The 24,209-nt window shown below is 39.0% G+C and overlaps 1 protein-coding gene across 3 annotated transcripts in view; it reads left to right on the forward strand.

Moving 5' to 3' along the window:
• The first annotated feature begins 54 nt into the window (after window positions 1-54).
• KIF4A (kinesin family member 4A) overlaps window positions 55-24,209 on the forward strand; it is a 130,912-nt gene continuing 106,757 nt past the window's right edge. The window contains exons 1-7 of one of the 3 annotated variants that reach the window (XM_003943074.4): window positions 55-168; window positions 456-596; window positions 712-826; window positions 7,326-7,516; window positions 9,791-9,880; window positions 12,599-12,765; window positions 13,003-13,097. In XM_003943074.4, coding sequence (XP_003943123.1) covers window positions 477-596; window positions 712-826; window positions 7,326-7,516; window positions 9,791-9,880; window positions 12,599-12,765; window positions 13,003-13,097 — 778 coding nt within the window. In that variant the 5' untranslated portion in view covers window positions 55-168; window positions 456-476. Of the gene's footprint in view, window positions 169-455; window positions 597-711; window positions 827-859; window positions 2,774-7,325; window positions 7,517-9,790; window positions 9,881-12,598; window positions 12,766-13,002; window positions 13,098-24,209 lie in introns of those variants that run through there. The other 2 variants (XM_074392277.1, XM_074392278.1) reach the window with 2 other exon arrangements.

Raw genomic sequence — 24,209 nt, forward strand, 5'->3', positions numbered from 1 at the left:
TTCTACTGCGCCGGCCTGTGCACGCCGACGTGCGCGCTCTGCGCCCGGGCAGTCTGCACTGCAATTGGTTAGCGTCTCCGAGACGGATTTGAAACTTGGCGGTTAAAGCTCCGGCTGGGACAGGGCGGCGGGAGACCCGGGGAGAACAGGGAAGGGACATTTAGTTTGGTGAGTTACGGGGGCACACCTTAGCTCAGAATCTGTTTTTTCTCGGTACCCTAGGGCTTTGGTTCTTTGTCGTCGTCCCCGTTGGAGTTTTTTCTTTGCTTTTCAGACGCCAGTGCACTCTCTTTAGAGTGCAGGGCTGACGGGCAGTCTAGCCCTGGCCAAGTCCTGGAGAGTGAATCTCCCGAGGCAGTGATCCCGCTGAGGAGGGTCGGAACCCGGGAGGACGCCCTCCCAACCCTGCTGACCTACTAACATTCATCAGCGAGTCTTCTTTTTCCCCTTCGCAGAGACGGTGCTGAGATAGGATCATGAAGGAAGAGGTGAAGGGAATTCCTGTAAGAGTGGCGCTGCGTTGTCGCCCTCTGGTCCCCAAAGAGATTAGCGAGGGCTGCCAGATGTGCCTTTCCTTCGTGTCCGGGGAGCCTCAGGTGCGTAGCAGAGTCCGGAGCCTGTGTCTGAACAGCTGGGACCAAATGGTAATGAGGAGTGTAGTCTCTCGCCTTTCATTTTTTCCCCTTACGTCTTGTGTCTTGCCTTCTCTAGGTGGTGGTTGGTACTGATAAATCCTTCACCTACGATTTTGTGTTTGATCCTTCCACTGAACAGGAAGAAGTCTTCAATACAGCAGTAGCGCCACTCATAAAAGGCGTATTTAAAGGTGAGGCGATTTGATTTTTCGAACATAACCTATATATTCCTTAAGCATATACTATGTGTCAAGCACTGTGCTTCGGCACTGCAAACACAGGAATGGATGAATCATGATTGCTGTCTTCAAAAAGCCTTCGGCCTAATAACATTTGTGAAAGTCTCTGTACCCTTGAAGCTAGTTTTATGCTGTATTTGCTTTATGTGGTTCTGTTTATCTTTGACTTGTATGTGTTTGTGTTTATCCTGGAACCTCATTCGATTATAAACTCTTTGGTGGTTGCTGATGGTGATCAGTGTACTAACCTACTTTAGGCTCAGCCACTACAAAGCTTGTTGAGGGATTCAGGAGATAAATAATATAGCTTCCAGGCCCTGAAGGAGCTCACAGTTATAATGACTACATAAATAATTTCGAATATATTAAAAATTGTAAATTTTTTGTACCTACCTTTTAGAAGAAAAATTTTTTAAGTTAAAAATATGCAACAGAGTCAGTCCGGCCATAGAAGTCGCTCTGCTCTCATACAAAGTGGTAGGAAAAACAAAAGGATGGCTCTAACTGCTTGGAGAATTTGGGGTGAATTTTACAGAGTAGGAAAACTTTGAGATGGGTCTTGAATGATAAGTATAATTCTTTTAGGTGGAAAAGGGGAGTTCCTAAAGCCTCTGAATACTATGACCAGTTAATAATCTTTATTTCAGAAACTAAGTCTTTAATGCTGCTGAAGACCATAGCAGAGTTCTAAAGAGGAAAGCAGTGCCTGAGAGTTGTCTAATTATTATTCTAATACAGTGGTTATTCAAGATTCACAACAAAGGTTCATTTAAAAGAAGTAGAATCATGGCATGCTAGTGCTTAAAGTTGAAAACAGCATTTGTATATCATCGAGTTTGGTTTTTATCCAAAGAAAAATGTTTTCTAACAATATCTGTTAGGTGAATTGCCAGTGTCTAAAATTTTTTCTTTGGCAGGGAACTCACTGACTCACAGGTAGTCCAGTTGAGATTTGGGTTTTGGATGAGTCTAATTATGTTGTAAAGATCTTTATGTTGAGATGAAATTTGCTTCCTGGTAAACTTCTCCCCAGGGATGTTAGTTCATCCTTTTAGAAGCCGCCTTCCAGGCAACAGCTACTCACATATTTTTTCACCTTTTTTTGTTTAATGATATGGCACAAGGAACATTGAGAATTTTGTTTCAAAATTTTAAGATGTTAATGCAATAATTTCAAACTTATAGAATGTTGCAAGAACAGCATAATGTTTTTTCCCTGAACCATTTGAGATGACTTTAGTGTATATTTCCTACAAAGAAGAACTTTCTCCTAAGTTACCACAATACACCCATCAAAACAATGAAATTTGCACTGCTACATTACTACCATCTATTCCTCAAACCCCATTCAAGTTTCACCGATTGTCCCAGTAAATATGTCATGGCAAAAAGATCTAGTTCTAAATCACGTTTTATTTAGTTTTGCTGCCTCTTTAGTCTTCATTCTAAAACAGTTCTTTAGTCTTTTTTTGACTTTTATGATTTTTGACACTTTGAAGATTACAGGCCAGTTATTTTGTAAACCGTTTCTCAATATTGTTGTGTCTGGTGTTTACTTATGATTAGATTCAGGTTGTGTATCTTTTAGCAGGAATATCACAGAAGTGGTGCTGTTTTCTTCTCATTGAAGCCTATTGGGCAGCACATGATTTTGATTTGTTCTGTTATTACTGATGTTCATTTTGATCATTTGATTAAGTTGTTAATCTGCTGGGCTTCTCCACTATAAAGTTGATTTTTTTCCTTTTTACATACTGTATTTGAAAACTGTTAAATGGTTCTATCTAATTCTCTTCTCTTTAATTATCCCTGTCTTTCCTTTAGCCATTCCTGAAGCAATATGGTTTTCAGACCCTTCACTGTCTGGTCAGATTCCTCAGGCTGTACCTTCACAGCTTAGTAAGAGCACTACAGTTCTACTTTTATATTCTTAACTTGGGAAACTGATAGAATTAAATTATGTTATTTAAAGGCAACATAAAGTAGAAAGTGATTCCAATATACATGTGTTTGGTTAATACTGCCCTCAGTTGCAGAAACAAAGCCAGTATTTTTTATAGTCAGCTGAACAGCACTCTCTTGTACTCTGAACTCCTGGTACCACAGAGCCCTGAGTATTTTATAAAAACTACTAAAACCTTATTTCCCAAGTTATTGCTATCTAAACATATCTGTGGTATTGTAGAAAATTATGGAATGTTATTCTCTTGCCTCATAGTCATGCCAGGTGATACTAGCAATCTATTACAATGAAAATCTCAGTTTAGCATCTTCTTATGATCTTTCATTTAGACCAAAAGTTCTTTCAAAACTTCAAAGTTTTCATTGACGTTAAAACATTGTTTCAAAGTTTAAAGATTTTTCCTTCAGACTGCAAATTTATCTTGGTAAATAGCAGATAACAGCTTTGACATAAATATGATGATCATTTAACAGAGAAAGCTTGCTTTGTGTTCCTTGACAACATGTCTGCCACACTTGTGAGGGACAGATTTCCATAAGGTCATTATTTTTTTCACCTTGAAGTAAATTTGGATTTCTAGTTCCTTTTAGATGCTATATATATAGTTTTAGAAGCTACTACCCTATAATTAGGTAGCAAGTTGTAGTCATGCCTCAGTTAATGACAGGGATACCTTCTGAGAAATGCGTTGTTAGGCAGTTTTGTCATTGTATGAACATTGTAGAGTGCACTTATACAAACCTAGATGGTATAGCCTCCTATACACTTGAACCTTTTGCTCCTAGGCCACAAACCTACAAAGCATGTTACTGTACTGAATACTGTAGGCAGTTGTAACACCATGGAAAATACTTGTGATCTAAACATAGGAAAGGTGAAGTAGGTCGGGCATGGTGGCTCACGCCTGTAATCTCAGCACTTTGGGAGGCCGAGGCAGGCAGATCACCTAAGGTCAGGAGTTCAAGACCAGCCTGGCCAACATGGTGAAACCCTGTCTCTACTAGAAATACAATAAAATAAAATAAAATAGCGGGCCATTGTGGCAGTCACCTGTAATCCCAGCTACTCAGGAGGCTGAGGCAAGAGAATCACTTGAACCTGGGAGTCAGAGGTTACAGTGAGCCGAGATTGTGCCATTGTACTCCAGCCTGGGTGACAGAATGGGACTCCGTCTCAAAAATAAAAATAAAATAAAAAGGTGAAATAAAAATACGTATGAATACACCTGTATAGGGTACTTACTGTGAATGGAGCTTGCAGGACTGGAAGTTGCTCTGGATAAGTCAGTGAGTGAGTGGTGAGTGAATGTGAAGCCCTAAGACATTGCCGTATACTACTGTAGACTTTATAAACACTGTATACTTAGGTTACACTCAATATATTAAACCTTTTTTCTCTCTTCAGTAATAAGTTAACCTTAGCTTATAACTTTTTGACTTTATAAACTTTAATTCTTTTAAATCTTTTTGACTTCCTTGTAATAATCCTTAGCTTAAAACACAAATACATTGCACAGCTGAATAAACGTTTTCACTCTTTACATCTTTATTCTGTAAGCTTTTTTCTTTTTAAAAAATGTATTTTTTTACTTTTTAAACTTTTTGTTAAAAACTAAGACACAACCATCCACATTAGCCTAGGCCCACCCGGGGACAGGATCTTCAATATAACTGTCTTCCAGCTCCACATCTTGTCCTACTGGAAGGTGTTCAGGGACAATAACATCCATGGCACTGTCATCTCCTATGACAATACCTTCTTCTGGAATATCTCCTGAAGAACCTGCCTGAGGCTGTTTTACAGCTAACTTTATTTTCATAAGTAGAAGGAGTATACTCTTAAAAATGATTAAAAGTATAGTATAGTATACTAAACACATAAACTAATAGCAGTTGTTTATTATTATGAAGCATTACATACTGTACATAGTTGGATGTGCTATACTTTTATATGACTGGCAGTGAAGTAGGTTTCTTTACCCCAGCATCAACACAAACATGTAACAACATGTTACACTACAATGTTAGAATGGCTAACTAAATCAGTAAGCAACAGGAATTTTTCACCATCATATATACATTCCCCATGATTGAAATCCTATTATATGGCTCATGACTGTAACAACTGAAGTTGAAGTGAGAATAACCTATCGATTGTCTAATTATTTCTTTATAAAATCTTGCTGCAGTTGTTTATCTGCCTCTAGCTTCAATCCAAACTTTGAATTTATGGGATAAAATGAAAATGCCAGCTGGGTACTGTGGCTCAAGCCTGTAATCTTAGCACTTTGGGAGGCTGAGGTAGACAGATCACTTGAGGTCAGGAGTTCAAGAGCAACCAGGCCAACATGGCGAAACTTGTCTCTACCAAAAGATACAAAAAATTAGCCAGGTGTAGTGGCAAGTGCCTGTAGTCCTAGCTACCCTGGAGGCTCAGGTGGGAGGATCGCTTGGGCTTGGGAGGAAAAGCTGTGATTGCACACGCTGCGCTCCAGCCTGGGTGACAGAGTAAGACCTTGTCTCAAAATAAAAAAGTGGGGAGCTGAGTAACTAGTAATTTGGATTATCTGACAAGAGAATATACAAAAACGAATGCACAAAATAAACATTTTTACCAGAACTAAGCTCAAATAGAAATATACTTTTTTTTTTGAGACCGAGTCTCGCTTGGTGGCCGAGGCTGGAGTGTACTTTTGCCATCTCAGCTCACTGTAACCTCTGCCTCCCGGGTTCAAGCACTTCTTCTGCCTCAGCCTCCCAAGTAGTTGGAACCACAGGCACCACGCCCAGCTAATATTTGTGTTTTTAGTACAGACAGGGTTTCGCCACGTTGGCCAGGCTGGTTTTGAACTCTGACCTCAAGTGATCTGCCCGCCTTGGCCTCCCAATATGCTGGGATTGCAGGCCTGAGAGCTACCATGCCTGACCAATAAAATCAAACAGAAAGATACTTTATGGATCTTTCGGCAAATAGTACTGATAACATAGGTGATAACAGAAAACACAGCCTCTGTTCAATAGTGCCTTCTGTTTAATAATAAAAAAAAAATACAAACATGGGGGGAAAAGAAAACACAAATCATTTACCATCCTATTTCTCAGAGATAAACATTAAAATGTTAATAATTTATATACTTTTGATCTTTTCCTATCCATACACTTCCATTTAACAATTATTTTTAAGCTTCTTTTTTCAGTTAACTATATTGTGAACATCTTTGAATAAATGATTCTCTCTCTCTCTTTTTTTTTTTTTTTTTTTTTTTTTTTGAGACAAGGTCTCGCTCTGTCACCTAGGCTGGAGTGCAGTGGCGTGATCAAGTCTCACTGTAACCTCTGCCTTCCGGGCTCAGGTGATTCTCCTGCCTCAGCCTCCAGAGTAGCTGGGATTACAGGCACCCACCACCACGCCCCTCAGCTAATTTTTGTATTTTGAGTAGAGTCAGGGTTTCACCATGTTGCCCAGGCTAATCTTAAATTGAGCTCAAGCAATCTACCCACCTCTGCCTCCCAAAGTGCTAGTATTATAGGAATGATCCTCGGAATCTGACTCCTGAATGGATGATTATCAATTCTCAATAAAAGCCAAGGACATATATCGCATTGAATTATGCTTAAATGATGATACTTCTGTGAGGAGCCTGATAATATGGTCCAGATGCATTCTGAGAGTTCAGATATAAAGTAGATGCTTAAAAAACAGTTGTTGTTTCCTTTTCAGATGAAGACAGTTAATCAAGGAAATACGTGCCAGAATCCTTTCTTTATCTTTTATTTAATTTCTGTAATTTAAAATTGCTTACGGTAGGAGGACAGAATTTTGAAACTTGAAATGGCTTTTAACAGTGGCTTGGCCACCTTCATTTATTCAGTCATATCTTTTTTTTTTTTTTTTTTTTTTTTTTTTTTTTTTTTTTTGAGACGGAGTTTCGCTCTTGTTACCCAGGCTGGAGTGCAATGGCGCGATCTCGGCTCACCGCAACCTCCGCCTCCCGGGTTCAGGCAATTCTCCTGCCTCAGCCTCCTGAGTAGCTGGGATTACAGGCACGTGCCACCATGCCCAGCTAATTTTTTGTATTTTTAGTAGAGACGGGGTTTCACCATGTTGACCAGGATGGTCTCGATCTCTCGACCTCGTGATCCACCCGCCTCGGCCTCCCAAAGTGCTGGGATTACAAGCTTGAGCCACCGCGCCCGGCCTCAGTCATATCTTTAAGTGTTTGATTTCCTAGCTTCTAAGGGCTATCATTAGGGGGACACATTTTAGGGTTGGTTTTTTGTTTTGTTTTTGTTTGTTGGCTTTTTGCTTATTTTGAGTAGTGCAAGGCCATGGTACCCAAAGAACTTTTCTTTGTGTCTGTCATTCCTAAGAGACTGTATTAGGAGAGCAATCTCAATTTTATTACAAATAATTGCTGAAGGAAATGGAGTGTATTGATTAGATAAAAATGTTTAAACGGCACTATGCATGTGACATCTATTTTGCCAGGATATAATGCAACGGTCCTCGCCTATGGGCAGACTGGCTCTGGAAAAACCTATTCGATGGGAGGTACATACACTGCAGAGCAAGAGAATGAACCTACAGTTGGGGTTATTCCTAGGGTAATACAACTGCTCTTCAAAGAAATTGATAAAAAGAGTGACTTTGAATTTACTTTGAAAGTGTCTTACTTAGAGGTAAGCAATTTATGTTTAATTATTCTGAATTCAAAATTGTCCTTGGGTCGAAAAATAAATCCAAATCAGATGTTTCCTGCCATGACTCAAATTAGTAAATTGCATTTTTTAGTAAGCTGCATTTTAATAAATTGGTAGAGAAAACTTACTGACTCAGTTGGATCCGGCTCCCACCCAATTCTTTTCTTGGTGTTAAAATAGTCTGTTTAATTTGATTGTTGGAGGAATTGGCATTGACATATAAAAGGATGATAGGAATTCTTTAATTTCAGTTTGGCCTCTGTTACCGATTACCTGTAGAGTCTGCAGAAGAGTGTTTGATTTCCCTTTACTGTTTTGAGACTTAAATGATAATGCTGTTGCCTCATGAAGAATATTATAAAAACCTGCTGAAATATTGAGCTGTATAAGTGTTGATAGAGTGTGTTTATTAAACAGATATTTACTGAGCACCTACTATGTGCCAGGCCCTGTTATAGGCACTTCGATATATGAGGCATTTGGTATATATCAGTGAACAAAACAAAAATTCTAGCCCTTATGGGAGTTTTTGTTCTAGTATATATTAGTATATTAGTAGACTGGCCAGTTATATCTAACTTCATAACACCAAAAATACATGTTTAGGGAACTGATGGCTTCTGGGAAGCTAGTTAGTTGGTTCCATAGCAGTGATGTCTTATCCTTTAGGGAATAATAATTAAACTTACATAATTTAAGCATGAAGTTATAAGTTGTATGTGAATACTTCATCCTGAAGTTCAATCTCAACATGTTAACAGGTAAAGAGTTGTAGAGCTGGAAGGTGGGGATTACATCATTAAGATTAGCCCTCTTGGCCAGGCCCGGTGGTTCACGCCTGTAATTCCAGTACTATGGGAGGCCAGAGTGGGAGGATCACTTCAGCCCAAGGGTCTGAGACCAGCCTGGGCAACATAGCAAGACCTGGTCTCTATAGAATATTTAAAGATTAGCCAGGTGAGGTGGTGCACACCTACAGTCCCAGCTGCTCAGGAAGCTAAGGCAGAGTGGGGGAATTGCTCAACCCCAGAGTGAGACCTTAAAGACAGTTTTGGTTTTATTTAGATGGAGTTTCGCTCTTGTTACCCAGGCTGGAGTGCAGTATAAAGTGCAACCTTGGCTCACCGCAATCTCTGCTGCCTGGGTTCAAGTGATTTTCCTGCCTCAGCCTCCCGAGTAGCTGGGATTACAGGCATGCGCCACCATGCCCAGCTAATTTTGTATTTTTGGTAAAGACAGGATTTCTCCATGTTGGTCAAGCTGGTCTGGAACTCCCGACCTCAGGTGACCTGCCCACCTTGGCCTCCCAAAGTGCTGGAATTACAGGCATGAGCCACTACACCTGGCCAAAGGCAGTTTTTAATTCTGTTTGTTCATTTATTTATTTTGAGAAAGGGTCTCACTCTGTCACAGGCTAGAGTGCAGTGGCAGGATCGTAGCTCACTGCGGCCTCCAACTCGTGCTCAAGCAATCCTCTCACCCCACCTCAGCCTTCCAAGCAGCGGGGACTACAGGCACATGCCACTTGGCCTGTCTAATTTTTAAATTTCTGTAGAGACGGGGTCTCACTGTGTTACCCAGGCTGGTGACGAACACCTGGGCTCAAGTGATCCTCCCATTTTGGCCTCCCAAAGTGCTGGGATTACAGGCGTGAGCCATTGTGTCCAGCTAGAGTAGCCTTCTTGAGTCTCTTGATTAACCTAGTTGTGGCCAACATAATTGAATATAAAAATAATTCCAGATCCTGGTATGTTAAATAATAGCAATAGCAATGATAGCAAACAAATGTAGTGCTTATATATGCTAAACACTGTTCTAAGTACTTAAAATTCTGTTTCCTATTGAAGTATTAGCTGCTACTTCTTCCTTTTCCATCCACCCCCATCTATGTACCTGTTATTCACATTTTAACAAAATGGGTGAATATAATGCTATTGTGATGCCATCAAAGAACTGAATTTGCATGGCCACGTAACTTTTCATGTGTCTGCTGTTCCTAAGAGACTCTGTCTTAAGAGAGCAGTCTCAGTTTTGCTACAAGTGATATGTGCATTCATTTTTATAAAACATCAAGTAATTTTTTTATTGGGTTATGGTCCTTTTCTTAATTCTACAAGTAATACATGTTCATTATGAGCACATTTTTAAATGTAGAAAGTCACAAATAATTTTTAAAATTATCTATAATCTCACCACCCAGAGATTACCACTGTTAACATCTTGGTTTTGCCACTTTATTTTCAACAATATCAGATTTACAATGAAGAAATTTTGGATCTTCTATGTCCATCTCGTGAGAAATCTCAAATAAATATACGGGAGGATCCTAAGGAAGGCATAAAGGTATGTTTTTCTCTCATTTAATGTTATTAAAAAATGTTGGCAATCATAATACTAAAGTTCACGTCCCTTTTATCTACCACTGTGGTTTTAAATGACTACTCTCATCTCAGTCAGGTTTTGTATGGTCCTAAATCCCTTTGTTAATCTACATTTTCTAGATGGGAGCTCTTGTGGGGGAAGCAAGGAAGGACTCATGCTGTTTTATCACCTTCCTGTTACCTAGAGGAATGCTAATATCAGTTAAATATTATTTACGGAATTCTACGGCTGAGCAATCCAGTATGTTAGCCGCTAAGCACAAGTGGGTATTTAAATTTAAATTAACTAAAATGGAATAAAATTTTAAAAATTCAGTTCCTCAGACACACTAGCCACAGCTACATACGGCTAGTGGTAACCATACTGGAGAGCACAGACAGATACAGAACATGTCCACGTATTTTTTTTCTGGGTCGTTAAGTTGTTAGACAGCTACTGATGCATGGATATGATTGAACATATCTATGTCCGATAGAAATTGTGCTAGGCTTTGGGATGATATTTTTAAAATTGAAAAGTTAAACAATATAAAATTTTTTAAATGTGTAAGTATCATAGGAAGAAGAGCTCACTTATTTGAGAATCTTCTGTCAGATGGTATAGATGCAAGATGAGGAGCTAGAACTGAACAGAAAATGTGAAGCAGAACTGGGAGTTTCATATTTGGGAGTGAGCCAAATCCAGAAGCCAGTGTTGAAAACAGGCAGAGCTTGAGTATTCAGGACTGGGAAAATCAGAGACTAGAAGAAGATGAGACTAGGTAGTACTTAGGGAAAACGTGGAATAATATGTTACTCCTCCTCTCCTTCCCTTCTTCCCTTGCACAAAGGGGGAAAAAAGGGAAGTAGAAGATTTGGTGTACCAATGAAGGGCAGGTGCCTGTGCTCCTGAATTTTTTTTCTGGGTCATTAAGTTGTTAGCCAGCTACTAATGCAAGGTTTAAAAGATCAGCCCTGGTAAGCTTGGAATACACAAAGATGATTTGGATAGTGAGGATAAGAAACCTGGGCAAAATACATGCTATTGTACTGAGCCAGCACTTGACCCTGTTTCAAGATCTTTTATATGCCCCATGTTAAGGCAGGAGTTAAGTCCTAAGCATTGTTTGAGGTGAGATATGCAATACAAAGAAGTATGAGCTTCTGACACAAATTGGTAAGAATGAGTTTGTAAATACTCTTCAGATGAGATGGATAGGCTTTAAGTAAGTAGAGAAAATAAATAAGGATATTCTTATGGTAAGGAATAGCTTTAGCAGGAAGGTAGAAAATATACACCTGACAGTAATAAGACTACACAAGTCTGTGTGGATTAGAGGATTTGGGCTGGGAAGTAACAGGAGATATGTTGGGACCAGATTATGAAGCTGGGCTGAAGAGCTTAGTTTCTATCCCTGTGTACCATATATAAACTATGTAAAACTTCTGAATGAGGGATTACTGTGGCTTCTTTTACCAAGGTTTTATCTTATGTGTGTATCTCTGCAACTCTGTTACAAGTGATATGTGAATTCTTATAATGAATTCACCCTAACCTGGAGGTCAGGGGAGTACTTTGAAATCTCTTTGTATCTTCATTATGTAGCACAGAGCTTAGTAGGTTGGTGACATTTTAGGAAAACCAAACAGAAATGGATTGAAAAAGAAAAAGACTAGGATGAGGAAGACTAGTTGGGGAAATTGTTGCTTATTTATTACGCGTGAAGTAATAATGGGCCTGAACGAGATAAGTAGATGTGTAAAGGAAAAGGAAATGATGGATTCAAAGGAGAATGACCAGTAGTTGGTGATAGGTGGGATATAGAGAAGTGGGAGGAGTTGAAGGCGATATGAGTTTTTGAGAATATGAGACAAGACTAATAGAAATGGAGAAGTATTACAGTAGAGAGAATTAGTGTTTGTGGGAAGAAGATGAGTTTGGTTTATAATTTACTGATTTCAAAGTATAAGTAGTAGGTCATTAGAAATAAAAGACAAGAAATTAGGGCCACAGAAGTAAGTTTGGGAGCTATGAAGTAATGACATTATAGCATATTGGAGCTAGAAAAGACTCTAAGCATCTCATCCAATCACCTCAGAAGCTCCAAGAGATTCGACTTGTATAAGTTCTTCTAGGTAAATACAGTACTAAGCCTGGGGCCCTGCTTTCCTGGCTTCCTAATCCAGTGGAAACTGTACTGTGCTATTTCCTCTAGTGAAAATGAGGTATAAAATGAATCAGAGATACAGAGAGGAGCATGGGGTCAGATAGAGGAGAAAGTGTAAAGAGAAATGCCGTAGCTGTTCGTGTTATACTTGCTGTCCTTGGGACCAAAATTAACGTCACTTGGGGTTCCCTGGAAGGCACCTAGCAGTTGTTGCCCTAAAATCTTGAGATCTTTTCTAGCTCCAGGATTGGCTGGCACCCTTGTGTCTGAAGTTCCTAAGGAAGATTGGAGACCTTGCTTTCTAGGTGTCTTCACAGAGTTGCTAGTTAAAGCAGTACTTATTACCATGACTGTTCTATTTCAGGGTCTACTATAACACCAAGGCATTTTTTTAAACCACTAATCCCTATATTTCTGACCAAGAATTTGAAGTATAAATTATATTCTGGGTGAAGTCTTCCTAAGTATTTAAAAAGAAAATAAAAAACAATGAACTATAAATTGTAAGGGAATTTTCTCTTTCTTGCAAATAGATTGTGGGACTCACTGAGAAGACTGTTTTAGTTGCCTTGGATACTGTTTCCTGTTTGGAGCAGGGCAACAACTCTAGGACTGTAGCCTCCACAGCTATGAACTCACAGTCATCCCGATCTCATGCCATCTTTACAATCTCCATAGAGCAAACAAAGAAAAGTGACAAGTAAGTTACAATTTAAAGAGTCAAGATTTTTAGTATTAGTTCTATTAAAGTTAAACATTAGACTGCTTCTTCAATTGATTTGACAAATCATCAGACATCAGTATTATGAGCAGTAGTGACTAATGGAGCCATTATGACTGACTTGAAAGAAAATGAGAGCTGACAGGTCAGCTTTGATACTCAGCTACTCTCAAGCTTGTGTACCATTCTCACTGTGTCTTCCTTTCATTATCACAGGAATAGCAGCTTTCGCTCCAAGCTGCATCTTGTAGACCTCGCTGGATCAGAAAGACAGAAGAAAACCAAAGCTGAAGGGGATCGTCTGAAAGAGGGTAAGAGAGAAATTAAGATCACAGTTGTAGATACAAACTTCTAGTACTCCTGTTGGTATTGCTGGTGTTTTGACTGGGATTTCAGATCACATTCTAATAGCAACTACTATTCAGGTGTTTGAGGCTGACTTCAGAAATAGTGAAAAATTGTTTCTTTCCCTTGCACTCATTCTATAATTCAGGTATGAAATTTGGATCTGGCCCTTGGTTTGATTTCATCTGGTCTAGGCAAGTTTTAGTTTTAGTTTTATTTTCTTTTGTTTTACCCCAACTATTTATAATTAAAATCAATATCCTGATTCTGTCACTTTGAGTATTCACCATCCCTTCCAGACGTTGTCACATATAAAACTCAGCACAATTTCCATGGCTTCATTGAAGTTGTTGAATTTAAGTGATAAAATTCCTAAGGCTAGAAGAACCCTGTGATGTATATGCCATCAGAAGCCTTCCTCTAGCATGATATTGACCTTGTAATCTGCATGCTTTGGGAATGATCCTTCAAGTGATTATTAATCTCTCTAACAAAACTTAACATCCAACTCCTGTATCTCAATTTTGTTCTTAAGGATACAATAAAGTAGTTCATCAGATACTTTGCTAAATCCAGATATACCATGTCTACCATATTTCTCATAGGTACCAGCTTAGTAACAATACAAAAAAGAAATAATGGTTAGCCTAAAGTGCTTTTTCCTAGTAAATTCAAGGTTGACTTCTAGTGCTTATTCTTCCATTTCTAGGTTCTTGCAGGCTGTCTCTGTAATAATCCACTATAGACTTATATCAAACCCACTGTTCTGTAATTTATGGAATTAACTTTTACCCATTTTGAAAATTGAAATTACATCTGCCCAGTCCTCTGGAACATCTTTCTCTGTGGTTCCTCAAAGATCATTGACATAGCTTTAGCAGTCTTGTTTGAAATTACTGTCTATTCCCTTACCTATAATTCATCTGGTCCAACATATTTGAACTCTTATTAAAGTAGTTGGGTTTACACTTACTACCTCTTTACTCATATTGGGCTTCATTTCTCTCTTGGGAACTGAGAAGGCAGAAGGAAAAATAGTAATCGAGGAATTTTACTTTTGTCATATTTCATTATTATACTGCTGGCACAGAGTGCAGACCTGTTTCTTCCTCATTCAGCTTTTTGTTCTGAGTGTCATTTACAGTGCCCTTTTTTGCTACGTTTGTACTTAAGATTTAGCTTTCCTAAGACTATATTTTTGTTTGTTTGTTTGTTTTTTATTTTTTGCTAACTAGAATAACCAGCTTATCCTAAGACTATTTTTAAAGGCTACTCAGGAGGCTGAGGCAGGAGAATTGCCTGAACCCAGGAGGCGGAGGTTGTGGTGAGCCAAGATCGTGCCATTGCACTCCAGCCTGGGTAACAAGAGTGAAACTCCGTCTCAAAAAAAAAAAAAAAAAAAGGCTGTTATGTTTTCTTTATCTTCTTTTAGGTGTTCAGTTCCAAGTTGTTTTATTTAACAGCTTTATTGAGATATAATTTACATACTATAACATTATCCATTTAAACTGTGCATATCAGTGGATTTTAGTATATTAACAGAGTTGTACAGCCATCATTACAATCTAATTTTAGAACATTTTATCACCCCAAAGAGAAGACCCATATTCATTAGCAGTCACTCCCCATTCCTACCCCCTTCCCTGGCCCTAGGCAACCATTTAACCTACATTTTATATGACTGTAATCATACAATATGTTGTCTTTTGTGACTGGCTTAGCCTAAGGTTTTCAAGGTTCATCCATGTTGCAGCATACATATATCAGGACTTCATTCCCCCCACTTTTTTTTTTGAGCGAGAAAGAGTCTTGCTCTGTTGCCCAGGCTGGAGTGCAGTGGCATGTTCTTGGCTCACTGTACCCTCCACCTTCCAGGTTCAAGCAATTCTCCTGCCTCAGTCTCCCATAGCTGGGGTTACAGGCATGTGCCACCATGCCCAGCTAATTTTTGTATTTTTTAGTAGAGACAGGTTTTCACATGTTGGCCAGGCTGTTCTCAAACTCCTGACCTCAAGTGATCCACCTGCCTCGGCCTCCCAAAGTGCTGGGATTATAGGCGTGAGCCACCATGGCTGGCCTCATTTCTTTTTATTGCTGAACAATATTCCATTGTATGGATATGCCACATTTTGGTTGTCCCTTCATTAGTCATATCCAGTTTTTTTCTGTTACGAACTTCTGTGTGTAAGTTTTTGTGTGGACAAATGTTTTCATTTCTCTTGGGTATATACCTAAGAGTGAAATTGCTAGGGCATATGCTAATTCTGTTTAACTTTTTTTTAATTTAAATTAAGATATAATTAACATACCATAACACTCACCCTTTTAAAGTATACAATTCAGTGATTTTTAGTATATTCACGAAGAGTTGTATAACCATCACCACAATAAATTTTAGAATATTTTCGTCACCTCAAAAAGAAATCCATACCCATCAACATTCACTCCTTATTTCCCCCCAGCATATGTTTCTCACCTCTCATCCTAGGCAATAACCAGTCCTCTGTCTCTACAGATTTGCCTATTCTGGGCATTTCGTATAAATGGAATTATACAATATGCGGTCTTTTGTGACTGGCTTCTTTCACATAGCATAATGTCAAAGTTCATCCATGTTGTAGCATGTATCAGTACTTAATTCTGTTTCATTGTCAAACAGAAAAACATGGAAATACAATGTTTTTGTTTATCCATTCATCTCTTGATAAACATTTGAGTTGTTTTTAGTTTGGGTTATTATGAATAATGCTGGTATGAACATTTGTGTACAAGTTTTTCTGTGGACATGTTTTAATTTCTCTTGAGTGTATACCTATGACTGGAATTGCTGGGTCATATGGTAACTCCATGTTTAACCTTTTGAAGAACTGTCACACACTGTTTTTCCAAGCAATGACATCATTTTGTGTTCTCACTAGCAATATATAAGGATTCCAATATCTCCGTATTTTCACTTGTTATTTATTTTTTAAACTCTTGGGTACCATCAGGTTTGCTTGTTATTATGCCGTTATTATGCCTTTTTAATTATAGCTATCTTGATGGTTACAAAGTGGTATCTCATTGTGGTTTTTGTTTATATTTCACTGATGGCTAATGATGTTGAACATTGTTTCTTGTGCTCATTGGCAATTTATATCTCTTTTTTGGAAGAACGTCTTTTCATATCACATTTACGCTTTGACCCATTTTGAGTTAATTTTTGCATATGATGTGAAGAGTGGTCCAATTTCAATCTTCTGCATCTGTATATGCAGTTATCCCAGCATCCTTTGTTGAAAATATTTTCCTTTCCCCCATTGAATTGTCTTGGTATACTTGTCAAGAAGCACCTGGTCTCTATTCCTTTGATCTGTATGCCTTATGTCTTCATTACTGTAGCTTTGTAGTAAATTTTGAAATTGGGAAGTGTGAGTTCTCCAACTTCATTCAAGATTGTATTGGCTATTCTGGGTCCCTTTCATTTCCATATGACTATTAGGTTCAACTTGTCAATTTCTGCAAAGAAGCCAGCTGGGATTTTCATAGGGATTTCACTGAATGTGTAGATCTGCTGTTAAGTGTTGCCATCTTAACAATATTAAGTCTTTCATTGTATGAACATCAGATGTCTTTCTTTTTCTTCTAAAAATTTTTTTTAGTTTATTTTTCTCTTTGTTTTTTTGAGACAGTGTCGTACTTTGTCCCCCAGGCTGGAGTGCAGTGGTGTGATCTCAGCTCACTGCAACCTCTGCTTCCTAGGTTCAAGCTATTCTCCCACGTAGCTGGGACTATAGGCACATGCCACCATGCCTGGCTGATTTTTGTATTTTTAGTAGAGACAGGACTTCACCCTGTTGGCCAAGCTGGTCTCAAGTGATCCATCTACCTCAGCCTTCCAAAGTGCTGGGATTACAGGTGTGAGCCACTGTGTCCGGCCTCTTTTTCTTTTTTTTAGAGACAGGATCTTGCTCTGTTTCCCAGGTTGAAATGCAGTGGCTACAGCCTCAACCTCCCAGGCTCAGGCAGTCTTCCTACCTCAGCCTCCCAAGTAGCTGGGACTGTAGGCATGCACCACCACTCTTGGTTAATTTTTAATTTTTTTAATTTTTTTTTTTTTTTTGTAGAGACAGGTCTCACTTTCTTGCCCAGGCTGGTCTTGAACTCCTGGCCTCAAGTGATCTTCCCATCTTGGCCTCCCAAAGTACTGGTTTATAGGCATGAGCCACTGTGCTTGAAGCCCCTCTTTTTTTTCAATTTAACTCTTAATATATTTTATAATTTTTTTTTTATTTTCAGAGTGTAAGTTTTACACTTCTTTCGTTAAATTTATTCCTATTTTATCCTTTCCATTGCTATTGTAAATGCAATTATTTTCTTTCTTTCTTTTCTTTTTTGAGGTGGAGTCTTGCTCTGTCACCCAGGCTGGAGTACAGTGGCGTGATCTCAGCTCACTGCAACCTCCACCTCCTGAGTTCAAACAATTCTCTTGCCTCAGCCTCCTGAGTAGCTAGGATTACAGGCATGTGCCACCACACCCAGCTAATTTTTGTATTTTTAATAGAGACGGGGTTTCGCCATGTTGGTCAGATGAGTCTAGAACTCCTGACCTAGTAATCTGCCCGCCTTGGCCTCCCAAAATACTGGGATTTCAGGCGTGAGCCACCCTGCCCGCCTGGCCTATTTTCTTAATTTCATTTTCAATTTGTTTATTGAGTTTTGTAGATTGATCTTGTATCTCCAAACTTGCAGAACTTATTAGTTCTAATTTTTTTAAAAGATGCTTTAGGATTTCTATGTACAAGATTATGTCACTTGTGAATAGAGATACTTTTACTTCTTTCTTTTTAGTCTGGATGCCTTTATTTCTTTTTCTTGCCTACTGGTTTTGGCTAGAAGCTCCAGTACAATGGTGAATGAAAGTGCTGAGAATGAATGTTGTTGTTTTGTTCCTGATCTTAAGGGAAAAACATTCAGTCTTCATTCTTCGTAGGTGCCCCACCAGGTTGAGGAAGTTCCCTTGTACACCCAGTTTGTTAAGTGTTTGTATCATGAATGGGTATTTGTCAAATGCTCTTTTGTTGTCTATTGATATGATCACATTGTTTTTGGTTTTTAGTCTATTGATATGGTGTACTGCATTAATTGATTTTTTAATGTTAAACCAACCTTGTATTCCTGGGATGACTCTCACTTGTTTTTGTTTGTTTAGTGACTTTCCTGGACTGATTCTGTAAACTGGATTCCCTGTAGTTTGCCATCACAGAAGTGTCTGCTCAGTTAATTTAGTGGTTAGTTGATGACTGGTCTCAGGTACTTAAATGCCTTGAACCTATAAATCTTTCACCATTTGCCAAGAGCTTTGTGTCTGTGTTTGGGCATGGCTTCAACACTCAGGCAGTTTTACAACTCTGCCTTAGCTATCACTGCTTGAACAGAGTCTCAAAGTCAGCCAGAGATGCAAAATTTAGGGCTTTTTAGGGCTTTCCTGAGCATGTGGACAGCCCTATACATTCAAACAACTTTCTTTCTTTTTTTTTGAGACAAAGTCTCGCTCTGTTGCCGGGCACCAGGCTGGAGTGCAGTGGTACAAGCTCAGCTCACTGCAACCTCTACCTCCCAGGTTCAAGCAATTCTCCTGCCTCAGCCTCCCGAGTAGCTGGGACTTACAGGCGTGTGCCACCACACCCAGCTAATTTTTTTTTTTTTTTTTTTTTTAAGTAGAGATGGGGTTTCACCATGTTGGCCATGATGGTCTCCATTTCTTGACCTCGTGATCCGCCCGCCTTGGCCTCCCAAAGTGCTGGGATTACAGGCGTGAGCCACCGTGCCCAGCCTCAAACAACTTTCTAGAACTTTAGAAATATATCTGAACTTTTTAATCTCCATCCCCTCCCGTGGATACCTCATTTCCCAGATCTTTTAATCTCTGGCCAGGCTTTTGTTTAACCACGATTATTAAGGTTGGTGTTTATCTTTACCAGATGTTTTTCTGTGCATATATATAGTTTTTTATATACCTTTAAATATTTTGTCATTGCCTAACTTATTTCCTTTAAGTAATACGTGAATAGAATCGAATATAAAAATATAGGGCCGGGCACGGTGGCTCAAGACTGTAATCCCAGCACTTTGGGAAGCTGAGGTGGGTGGATCACGAGGTCAAGAGAGCGAGACCATCCTGGTCAACATGGTGAAACCCCGTCTCTATTAAAAATACAAAACATTAGCTGAGCATGGTGGCATGTGCCTGTAATCCCAGCTACTCAGGAGGCTGAGGCAGAAGAATTGCCTGAACCCAGGAGGCGGAGGTTGAGGTGAGCCAATATCACGCCGTTGCACTCCAGCCTGGGTAACAAGAGCGAAACTCCATCTCATGAAAAAAAAAAAAAAATATATATATATATATATAAACAATACAGATTAAGATAAAATCTACCTTGATTTACCACCCAGTCCTAATCCAGAGGTGAACACTTTTCATCTGACTGGTGGGTATCATTCAAGCTTTTTTAACATACATGTATTTTTTATTGGTGTTTCCCTGTTTTTAAAGACAAACGTCATCATACTACACATACTCTTTCTCAACTTGCTTTTATCTCTTAGTGAAACAAGGTTGAGATCTTTTTTTGTTTCTAGAGACAGAGTCTTGCTCTGTCGCCCAGGCTGGAGTGCAGTCAGGATCTCGGCTCACTGCAACCTCTGCCTCCTGGGTTCAAGCAATTCTCCTGCCTCAGCCTCTTGAGTGCCGGTACTATAGGCGCAAGCTGCCACGCCTGGCTAATTTTTTGTATTTTAGTAGAGATGGGGTTTCACCATGTTGCCCAGGCTGATCTCAAACTCCTGAGCTCAGGCAATCCACCTGCCTCAGCCTCCCAAAGTGCTAGGATTACAGGCGTGAGCTACCACACCCAGCCTCAGATCTTTTTTGTATCCTATATATGTAAGTCTACTTCATTTAAAAAACTGTTACATAGAATTCCACGGTATACAGTCTACCTCGTTTATTCCTGTTTTGGTTGACATTTCAGTTTTCCAGTTTCTGGCTATTGGCAAATGATACTTCACTGGATAGCCTTGTACATGATAAACATGTGGGAGTATTTTCTAGGTTATATAACTGAAAGAGGAATTGCTAGGTTGAAGGGTATACACATTTGAGTAAATACTGTTAAATATTGCCCACCAAAATGTCTGCCTTTTTATCCACTCTACCTACAAAATATGATGATGTTTCTCTATACTACTGACAATATTGGATATTATTGACCTTTTTAGTTTTGTCTATTTCGGATATTGCATGTTACTGGCTATTTCTCTTTCCATTTCTATGAATTGCCTGTTCATACACTTTGCTTATTTTTCCTTCTTTCGGGTTGTATTTTTCTTGTTGATTTGTAGGAGTTGTTTATATATTCTGGATATTAAGCCTTAGTTACATATATTGCATATATTTTCCTCAGTCTCATTTTTTAACTTTATTGATCTTTTTCATTCATGCCTTGTGTCTGTGTTTCTTCTTACATATTTTTTCTGTTTTTGAATGTATAAAATTGGCTACTTAAGGAGCAATAGCTTTTTTTTCTTTTTCAGCCTTATTGAGGTACAACTGACAAATTGTAAATGTTTTGATATATGCATAAATTGTGAAAGGATTACCACAGTCAAACTAATTAGCATATCAATCACCTGATATAGTTATCTTTTTCAGTGTATTCTTTCTTGAAATAAAATGTATATACAATTGGCCTGGTGTAGTGACTCACATCTGTAATCCCAACACTTGGAGAAGCTGAGGAGGGCAGATCACTTTAGGCCAGGAGTTCGAGACCATCCTGGCCAACGTGGCAAAACCCTGTGTCTACTAAAGATACAAAAATTAGCCAAGCATAGTGGTACATGCCTGTAGACACAGCTACTCTGGTGGCTGAGGCACGAGATTTGCTTGAACCTGGGAGGCGAATGTTGCAGTAAGCCAAGATCCTGCCAGTGCTCTCCAGGTTGGGTGACAGAGTGATATTCTGTCTCAGAAACCCAAACAAAAAAATTTATATCCAGTAAAATGCACACACCTTAAATACTTAGTTTATTGAGTTTTGGTAGTTATGTACATTTGTATATCTACCACCAAAAATATCATATAAAACATTTCCACTTCCCCCAGAAACTTCCCTTGTACCCCTTTCCAATCAATCCATCCTTCCCCCATTTTACTTCCAGCAACCTCTTTCTGACTTCTGTGACCATAGATTAATTTTGCTTCTTCTTAGACTTCATTACAATGGTATCTTAAAATGGTTGCGTATGTGTGTGCCGGGATTCTTTTGCTCAACACAGTGTTTTTTGAGATTTGTTCATGTTCTTGCTTTGATTGGTCATTTTCCTTTGTATTGCTGAGTAGTATTAAATTCTATGATTATACCACTATTTGTTTTTCTCTTCTCCTATTGGTGGGAATTTAGGTTATCTCAAATATTTAGGTAATATGAATAAAGCTACCCTGAACATTTGTATACAGATCTTTTTGTGAACATATGTTTTCATTTCACTTGGATAAATATCTAGGAATAGAAGATGGCAAATGTATGTTTAACTTTATGAGAAAGTGCCTAACAGTTCTCTAACATGGTTTGTACCATTTTACACCCTAGCTGTGTATGAGAGTTGTTTTTTACATTTTTTGTATGCTCTGGTACAGTTGATATAACATGGAAGTTATCTCTGAAAGGTTCTTGAAGATTTGATTTTCTGTCTTGAGCCAATTCTGGTCATTTGTATTTTCTTAGAAAGCTGTTCATTTTGGCCAGGCACAGAGGCTCACACATATAATCCCAGCAATTTGGGAGGCCTAGGCAGGAGGATTGCTTGAGCCCAGGAGTTGGAGACCAGCCTGAGCAATATAGTAAGACCCTGTCTCTACAAAAAATAAAAAATTAGTCAGGCATGGTACTACATGCCTATAGTCCTGGCTACTTGGGGGACTGAGGTAGAGGATCGTTTGAGCCCAGGAGGTCGAGGCTGCAGTGAGCCAAGATCACACCACAGCACTCCAGCCTGGGTGACAGAGTGAGACCCTGTTCCCCCCCACCAAAAAAAAAGGAAGAAAAAAATTATTCTTTTTGTCTGATTGTCAAATTTATTAATATAATATGGCAAATAGATTTATATTTTTAATCACTGTATCTGTAGGTGTGTCTCTACTTTCATTTCAATTGTTTATGTATCATCTCTTTTTTCTATCACATTTGACAGATTAACTCTACTTTCTTCCAATTTTTACTTTTACTCTATTACTGAGTTCCTCCTAAGTTGTTTTATTTTATGTTATTTTTACTACTTCTTGAGTTGAGAGCTGAGTTCACTTCTTCTCTTTTTCAAAAAAAGCTTTTCAAGCATATACAAAAGAGGTCACGATGGTATAATGAATGCCCCCCCCAATATACCTATCATGCAATTTCAACAATGACTAATTTATGACCAGTCTTGTTTCGTTTGTATAATACCCACTTTCTCCCTCTGATATTATTTGAAACAAATCGTGGATATATTGTTTTATTTATTTCAGTTCGTATCTGTAGAAATTAAGAACTCTTAAAATATAATCACCTAGGTCGGGTTCAGTGGTTCATGCATGTAATTCCAGCACTTCGAGAGGCCAAAGCAGGAAGATAGAGACCAGGAATTTGACACCAGCCTGAGAAACATAGCAAGACCCCACTGTCTCTACAAAAATCAAAAATAAAATAGTCAGGTATGGTGGTGCATACCTGTAGTCCTAGCTGAGGCAGGAGGATTGCTGGAGCCCAGGAGTTTGAGGCTGTGGGGAGCTGTGATTGTGCCACTGCACTCCAGCCTGGGCCATAGAGTGGGAACCTGTCTCTAAAATATATATATATATACCTAAAAATTAAATTAACAATAATACTAATGCCTTAAAATTATATATCTAGCAGTGTTCAAATTTTTAATTGTCTCATAGATTTTATTTATTTGGATCAGGATCCAAACAAGGTCCACACATTGTTATTGCTCAATAGGTCTTTTAAATGTCTTTTTTGTTTTGTTTTGTTTTGTTTTGTTTTGAGACAGAGTTTCACTCTTCTTGCCCAGGCTGGAGTACAATGGCGTGATCTTGGCTCACTGCAACCTCCACCTCCTGCATTCAAGCCATTCTCCTGCCTTGGCCTTCCAAGAAGCTGGGATTATAGACACCCACCACCACGCCCACCTAATTTTTGTATTTTTAGTAGAGACTGGGTTTCACCATGTTGGTCAGGCTGGTCTCGAACTCCTGAACTCGTGATCCGCCTACCTTGGCCTCCCAAAGTGCTAGGATTGCAGGCGTGAGCCACAGTGCCTGGCTTTTTTTTTTTTTTTTTAAGACAGAGTCTTACTCTGTTGCCCAGGCTGGAGTGCAGTGGCATGATCTTGGCTAACTGCAGCCTCCACCTCCCAGATTCAAGTGATTCTCCTGCCTCAGCCTCCTGAGTAGCTGGGATTACAGGCATGTGCCACCATGTCCAGCTAATTTTTGTATTTTTAGCAGAGATAGGATTTCACCATGTTGGCCAGGCTGATCTCAGCCTCCCAAAGTGCTGGGATTACAGGTGTGAGCCACTGGACCCGGCCAAGGCCTAAGTGTCTTTTAATTTTCAGGTACCTCCTCCATCTCTCCTTACCCCTCAAGTCCCTGGAATTTGTTTATTGAAGAAATCAATTTGTCTTGTAGAATTTCCCATAGTGTGAATTTTGCTAATCGCATGCCTATATAGTTTCACATGTTTCACTTTTCCTATTTCCTATAAATTGATAGTTAGATCTAGAGGCTTAATCACATTCAGGATCAATTTTTTTCTTTTATTTACACATATAATTTATCTCTCATTTGTTTTCAGTTGTTCCTATCTAAAAAGATAGGAACTATTTTTTGTATTTTTAGTAGAGACGGGGTTTCACCTTGTTGACCAGGATGGTCTCGATCTCTTGACCTCGTGATCCACCTGCCTCAGCCTCCCAAAGTGCTGGGATTACAGGCTTGAGCCACCGCGCCCGGCTTAATAGGTAGTTTTACCCTCTGTATTAGTGTGTGTGTTTGG

The sequence above is a fragment of the Saimiri boliviensis genome, chromosome X, assembly GCF_048565385.1.
Source record: "Saimiri boliviensis isolate mSaiBol1 chromosome X, mSaiBol1.pri, whole genome shotgun sequence".
Classification (NCBI taxonomy): Eukaryota; Metazoa; Chordata; class Mammalia; order Primates; family Cebidae; genus Saimiri; species Saimiri boliviensis.